This window comes from Callionymus lyra, chromosome 3 (assembly GCF_982586985.1).
Source record: "Callionymus lyra chromosome 3, fCalLyr1.hap1.1, whole genome shotgun sequence".
NCBI classification, from domain to species: Eukaryota; Metazoa; Chordata; class Actinopteri; order Syngnathiformes; family Callionymidae; genus Callionymus; species Callionymus lyra.
In genome coordinates this window covers 33829980-33837990 of record NC_141820.1, presented here as the reverse complement: position 1 = coordinate 33837990, position 8011 = coordinate 33829980, and the positions used below count along the sequence as shown (strand labels likewise).

The 8011-nt window shown below is 36.6% G+C and overlaps 2 protein-coding genes across 2 annotated transcripts in view; one reads left to right on the top strand and one right to left on the bottom strand.

The window, feature by feature from the left end:
* LOC148084539 (tubulin beta-4 chain-like) overlaps positions 1–8011 on the top strand; it is a 35703-nt gene that overhangs the window by 18736 nt on the left and 8956 nt on the right. The window lies entirely within an intron of this gene.
* On the bottom strand, positions 118–2427 carry npy (neuropeptide Y). Its single transcript, XM_087785958.1, has 4 exons — positions 2371–2427; positions 2089–2276; positions 461–550; positions 118–387 (listed from the first exon to the last, which is right to left on the bottom strand). The coding sequence occupies exons 2-4, from the start codon at positions 2274–2276 to the stop codon at positions 366–368; spliced, it is 300 nt and encodes a 99-aa protein (XP_087642084.1). The 5' UTR covers positions 2371–2427; the 3' UTR covers positions 118–365.

Below are 8011 nucleotides of genomic sequence, written 5' to 3'. Positions count from 1 at the left end.
AATGACCTCTAGTGGCGATGCCGATAATAAGACGATAGTTATTATTATGGTTTTATAATTATTGTTATCTAACACACAATATCTCACTTTGAGAAGGATTTAAAAAAAAAAAACACCTTTGGTCAAACAATGGAACTTTATTTGCACTATACAATATAATCAACACGGCCCAACACCCCCACTCTTCTTGCATGATCCATACATATTGTTTTATTAGAATATTTACATTTCTATATGGCACAGATCAGTGAGCAGGAAGTGATGGTCACTGAGCGAGGGGTCGGACACATCATGACGTACAAACAGAGGGACGGTGGTCGTGTGTTGTTATAGGAGATGTTGGGGCGCACTCAGTAACAGCTCCGTCACCACAATGACGGATCATATCTGAGGAGAAGAGAAGATCATATGTTAAGATCAGCTAACATGGAAAGTAGAGAAGGTGTTATATGTAGCTGACCTTGACTGGGGAAGTGCATCTGTGCTCTCCTTCAGCAGGAGCTCTGAGACCAGGGCATCCAGAATCTCAGGACTGGACCTCTTGCCATACCTGAGGTACAGAGAAGGCAAATTGCATTGTGATTCATTAAGAGTTTAAAATAAAATAAGGTATGTTTGTTCATGTTTCTTTTCTTTTTTTTCGGACACAATAACCTTTATTTCACCTTATTTTATTACCCTTTTGTGCTAACAGAGTCAACATCACTTTCACAAGCTTCTTCCTATAAATCCCTGTCCCCAGATGACATCAAAGCTTCTTCTATTAATGAAGAAAATAAGCAAGTGAAGTGAAAGTGATACACAATGATGAACAAATAATAATAAAAAACTTTATATTATGAATGAACTCCTTAAAACTGCAAAATAAATTGTTTTGTAATTGATTTATCTATGACTCATACACCCATTGCGCCCAATATTTATTCAAGTAATAAAGTTGAAACTGGATATTAAATTTACATTTTTATTAAAACACATGTGAAAATATCCAGCACAGATGTAGGCGTTTCACTCATTGGCTGATGTAGTTGTAATTAGAAGTGATCTTGTCAATGAACGAAAACATAGAGAATACAATTTTCCATTCATATTTTGACATAAAATGTATGTGGATCACTTACAGTCTAAAGGAGGTGAATCACTCTGTTATATAGAAAGTGTTATTTCATCACTTAAGCACTGTGTCATTTGTGAAAGTGTCCTACAGTTATCGTCAAAATACTTGAGATAAATCAATAGCACATGTTTAGCAAAAACCTTTATTTCCTAATGTTCAATTAAGTAAATATATTAAACAATTGTCTAAACAATTGTATGTTCACAATTTGGTTGTTTACTCCAACAATTTGAACTTGTCCTTCCCATTATCGATGTCGTCATTCTTTTCCACGTGTGATAGTGTGAGTGGTTGTCTGTCTAAATGAGAGCCACCTCACCCCTCAAGTCACTTTGTTAAGCTCCATCAAGGAAATAAAAATACAAGGCTATGTACTATTTAACTTACAAATACTGCTGTTTTCTGATAAAGAACATGTAAAAATAAAGCTGATTTATTAATGAATCAATCTAAATGCACATAAATGCATGCAGATTTATGTTATAACGACTTTGTCAGAGTCCATATTTAAGACATTTAAATATGTTTCCATGCAAAAATATGTATTGCTCCATTTGTAATCCTCTGATTCACATTGTTATTGTCCAAAAACCAAAAGGTTTAATGGTGTTCTGTGTTTTCCTTACTGAGCAAAATTAGAGATTTTCCCTCACAAAATAAAATACAATGTAATTCCTGCTTCGAAAACACAAAAAGCAACTTGATTTTGAAAAATAAAACATGAATAGAACTTTTTTTAAATGTTTAATTATGAGAAATGCGTCTTCTTTATCATACTTTCATAAGCACCCGAATTACTTTCAATGAATTATTTATTTTCTAATAGCAATAACAGTTCATTTACTAAGGTCTCAGGTCACGTGGTTCTTCAAGGGATTGTGCATCTATAATATACTCGCAGTACTTTTAATCCATCTGTAAAACCAGGAGGTGTTTGTAAATATGTGAGTATTCTCAGAGAAAAGTCTTACCTTTGTCTTGTGATCAGGTTGATGTAGTGTCTCAGGGCTGAGTAGTACTTGGCCAGCTCCTCTGCCGGCGCGTCCTCCCCGGGGTTCTCGGGCTTCATGGGGTACCCCTCCGTGAGAGTGCCCAGACACAGCAGAGCCCACGCCAGGAGCCCCAGAGCCCCGAGCCATCTCATCAAGTTAGGGTGCATCTGTCAGGAACCACAAACAACAAGTCAGGTCAGGTTAGAACATCTGCGCAAAGTGACTTGAACACTTATGTTAAAGCAGTGTTCATCTACTTACGACTCCAGGAGAGATGTTTGATCGTCGTGTAGTTTGGACTCGTGTGCTCCTGATCGTCTCGTGCGTCTGACTTTTATACCCGCGCGCCGCAGAAAACCGCGTCACGGATGCGCGTCTTTTTGCGCAGCTTCGTATGCGGCGGTGGACGTCAGCGGTGATGCGGTCATTAATCCCTGGTTTGAAGAAACAAAAACATTTCATTTGGCAGCTCTTCACAAAGATACGTGACGGTGTCTGTTTCCTGAAGACGCATTAATACTTTAAAAGAGACTTTAGATAAAATCAAATTATATTCCTTTATTTGTCCCTCAAATGTAAGTTTGTTACAGCAGCAAGTTCATAGCAGAAACATATATTCAACGATTAAACATAATTACATATTAGATTAAACACGGTGCAAAAATCAATAAAAAAAGTAATAGCATATTAATAATAATTATTAGCATCACTGCAAATAGATTATTAATATTAATTTTTCCGGTATTTGCCATTTTGTCATAATGTTTATTAACAGTATTTTAATGTTTTAATTTTTCCAAGTGTAAAGTAATATACTATTGACAATTGATCGTAGTTAACGTTTGTAGATGATTTAATAAAGAGAATGAAAAATTAACCCCTTTTTACAATGATCATTTATTTTTCCGCAACTCAAATTTCCAGTGACTGTAACCCACACTTCACATACGATGTTCAAGAAGATTTATAAACATTTAGGTGCAGAACCCATGTGCAAACATACACACAAAAAAAGAGAACAATAATGATTGAAAGGCAATATCCTTAGTTAAATGATTTTGTTTTAAGTTCTCTGTGATCCCATATTGATAATTTGGCTCCTTTGATGAATAGGTTTTTAACCCTTCTCAAGCTCAAGAATCTAGATTATTTTACAAATGTAGAGCTGTTTTTTTAAATAATTAACATAAAGATTGCTTTTTTCTAAAAGCGTCATTAAATATGTTTAGCATTATTGAAATAAATGAAATGATATAGTCTTGATTTAAATTGTCTAAGCCTTAAATATGGTATAATCAATCATTTAATATAATCCAAATATAACCGCTTGCAAAATCATTTCTAACATATGTGATGGAGAAGGTTTGATTAAGTATGTAACACTCCTGTGGACACACTTCAATGTATCCCACAGACCCAGAAAAAAGGACGTTCTGTTGCTCGGCATGATTCCGTATTCATTGAAAGGGTGAATAATTATCTAATCATGTAGCTATTGAGCTAGTAAGTGCACAAGAGAATGGCGGTAATACATCCCACTGGGAACGAGCTGTAAACGCAGACCCCGTATGGAGGCTTCTAAAAGAATCTAACGTGATGATGCATCGAATGATGATGTGAAGCAGAAGAATGATCTCTAGCATGAAAACAAATGTTCGTCTGACACGTGCACAAACTGAATCAGTTTGCTAATTTTATTTTCATTCACTCTGACAGGCAGACCGAGACACTTGAGATTGACAAAAGACCTGAAATATAGAGACACGTCACCCGAAGAAAAACCACCAAATACACATCTGAAAAGCAAATGCAGAGAGTGCTTGTAAGGAATCCGCATGGGAAAGGGCTTCATTTACTGTGTATTCATGAGCTTTTTTGTTGCAGCTCACAGATATGTCATCTCACAAACCAATATTCAGCTGTAGCGCTGCTTTTGAGGTTCATAAGGATGCTAAGAGTTTTTGTATAGCACAGGATGCTCGGAAGGAGATGACAAGTGAGACAAGAGTGGAGAATATGGAGCCTGGAATCGAACCTTATGACGGGAGGGATCGTTGCACGGTCCTCTCTACCAGATACTTTACGGTCGTTTATGTAAATCAATGCAAGTTTGGAAGTCAACAAGTGTACATAGAAGCAGTCATTCTATCAACCTACCTACCTTCGTACATACCTATCTACCTACCTATCTCCTGTACTAGTCCTCTATTTACATTTTCCATATTGGATCAACACCGAGATGTGCATGAGCACACACCACCACTACCTCTAAGAATATGATACTATCTATATTTTTGTATTATTTTAACCTCAAATCCCAGTTTGTGTATTTTACCATTCCTACTAATTGTCATGGTTGTAAATGGAAGGATTCCACTGTGATTGTAGAGCATCAGTGTTTCAATGTCCTCAAGAAGGTAGGGTTTGAATAGGTGCAGCAGCCAGGTCCAATGAGGATTCAGAGGATTGTTTTTTTCTTCTATTACACAAGAGTTACATGTATAAGTGCTGACGACTAAATTGGGGCTTGTTACGTTGAAGCGTTGAGCTGCATCCACACGGGGATGCAAGAAACACTGTTATTACTCTGAGTTTGACTGTGCAGGCTGCTGGTCCACACTACACGGTTACATTTTCAGAAAAGCGTAATGTTTTTTGCTAACACTTTCTATGAAGGTCTTGTGTATGATACATTATGAACACATTCATTGGGGGTTATAATACATTTATACAGCTTTACAGACGTTATGACGCTTAATAATGATGAATAACTTATAATAAGCTTTATAAAGCATTATAAGTGTTGGACTTTAAGAGCTTTAAGTTAAGTGGGATCACTGATTTTATTCTGGTAAGATGATGAAATCATCCTTGAAGCTATTAAATTCATCCTATACTATACATGAGACGTAACATTAACTATATATTTTGCAAGCTAATAATAATGCGTGACTTTTTTAAATTTTGTCTTGGAATTATAAAAAAACGTGCCATATTTACATAGGATACTTTATTCCTGAACTTATTGCTATACTTGTTTATAAACCATCCTAACATCTTTTCTATATCCTTGTAGCACTATAATGTCTAATGCATGTACATGAAAAACAGTAATGGAAGAGAAAGTATTTTTGTTTTATCTTTTCTTTTCCTACCATCCTCCATAGAGATGTTTCCTTCCTTTGTCACATCTGCTCCTGTAGAGAGAATGGTCGGAGCGAACGTCACACTGGCTAGATTGATTGACAGATCTTAAAAGCAGGTCAAGCCACTCAGTGTTCACACATAAATAAAGCCCAGGTGTTTATTACACAGAAACAACCTGTGATAGCAGGACAAGTTATAAAGGTTAAGTCAAGCGACTTTAAACAAGTTTTGCATTTAGGTTTGTGTCTAACTAGCTTACATTGTTGTATCATTTTGTTTATTAAACATTAAGACATATTCAGGTAATAGCATTTTACACTTTGAAACACACCACCAAAAGACTACAAGTTACAGACAGATAGACGGATGGATGGATGGATGGATGGATGGATGGATGGATGGATGGATGGATGGATGGATGGATGGATGGATGGATGGATGAATGGATGGATGGATGGATGGATGGATGGATGGATGGATGGATGGATGGATGGATGGATGGATGGATGGATGGATGGATGGATGGATGGATGGATGGATGGATGGATGGATGGATGGATGGATGGATGGATGGATGGATGGATGGATGATGCAAAACTTGTTTAAAGTCACTTGACTTAACCTTTATAACTTGTCCTGCTATCACAGGTTGTTTCTGTGTAATAAACACCTGGGCTTTATTTATGTGTGAACACTGAGTGGCTTGACCTGCTTTTAAGATCTGTCAATCAATCTAGCCAGTGTGACGTTCTTGGATGGACTGCTTTCAAAAGTGTGTTGTCATCTTGACATCCTGAGTTTGGATCATTTTCAATCACATTTTATTTGCAATTTGTCTGCAAGTGTCTATTCGGCCTTACTGTCCCTTGATGTTGAATCATGTCTTCTTTTATTGAGCAGGAATAACACAATGAGTCCATGATTACAATCAGTTCTATTGTGTCTAAGGAAGAGCATAGAGCAAAGGTCACCATATGAACATTTTATGCTTCACCTTTTACCATCTCAGTGTCACTTGAAGGGTCATCGAGTGATTCAAGACGAGCATATAGATGTGATTGTTTTCTCTTTTAATCAAGAAAGTTCTAGTAAGAACTGAATGATGGTTCTTTGTAGTAGTACCACTATCAAGTTGTTTATTTCCAACTGTAAAAAACAACAAAAAAAACGTTTGATTTGGATCCAGATTCAGCTAAATGTTACAATAAAATATTACTGTTAACCTGTTGAGCACTCAAATTACCTTTGATTATAAGGTTTTAATTACTAGGTAACTACTATGTTTAAAATATGTGTTTTATTCCTCATGTCTTGAAACACAGACCCTTTTTTATTTTTATTAAAAAGGCTTGTTTGTGAAGGTGGTGACAAAAGCTGATGATGATGATGAACTACTCATTTGTAATAAACACATTATTGTATTTAAGAATTGATTAACAAATCCGATTAGTAATTAAGATGATTAATCATTCCTAGTTGGTTCAACCAGCGACTCCTAATGAGCCGTGTCAGCTCCTTAATGAGCACTTTAAACAGGAAGTTTACGTTTCATCGTCAGGACGATTGTGTTGTCAGCTCACTTAGTGGAATCTTGGTTACCCCCCTCCCGATCAGGAGGGGACAGAAGTACTCGGTTCTTTGTCCCCAGTTGACCCGGTCCACTGACACAGCATCATCTGTTACGTTTGTTATTAAGTGTCTTTTTGTGCAATAATTGCCAATTTAATCCTCTGTACCTGTCTCGGAGCATTGTAGCTGTCAGTCAAGCCGGGCACAGTTACCACGGGAATAAGGGAAGTGTACTAGTCATTCCCACTCAACCTCTCGGCGTAGTCACTTACCTATCGCCTCCTAAATGGTTGCTGCGGAGAGGCAATTATCTTAAGTTGTCGTTGTGCCAGACTAATGTGTCAGGGCTTTTTCCTGGAGTCTGCTCCATGTTCGTGTAGACCTGCAGCGTCATCCTGCGTAACGAAGCTCCCGAAAGTAAACACAAGAGTTAATTAAATAAGTTAAAGTCCACCTGCCCCCCGAAATCTCACTCGCTGTTAAATGTTTTCCCGTCAATCACTCTGGGGAAATGTCTGCTAATGGATGAAAGATGAACCTGTTAAAGCGATTGAGATTTAACAACAAGCAACAAAGTCTGGATTGTGTCGATTTTAAAGCTTGTAATACGACGGCACAGCAAGACTCCTTCTGGAAGAGCCAACATCATGTCCGGAATATGATATTCTTTCATTCTATTTTTTCTTTCACCATTAGTTATGTTGTTCTGTTCAATTGCTTTGTTACCAATTTAGTGTTGAGCAGGGCTCACCACCTTTTTTCCACCATGGACCATTTTGATGTCAACTTTATTTTACAAACTGATATAATGACAAAAATATACCATAACTGGCAAAACTAAAACGAATGTTAAGATCACGGAAAATACATCTTTACAATAAGATGGTCCAATATTTGGTATATTCTACTAGGGCTGTGTATTGGCAAGAATCTGGCGATACGTGTGTGACGATACAATATATTGCAATAAATTTGATAGCGTAGTAACAACGATATATTGCAATACTGTAGTAACAACAATATATTGTTTCTTTTAAAGATACAATACTTTTTCTGGCTTTTACAGCAAAAAAATTAGTATATACTTCCTCTAATAAAATGTGAAAGTGATTGTAGGAAGTGCTTCTCAAAATATTAACAAAAGTAAACTTACATTAACAATAAACAATGAGGTGCATTAACATCT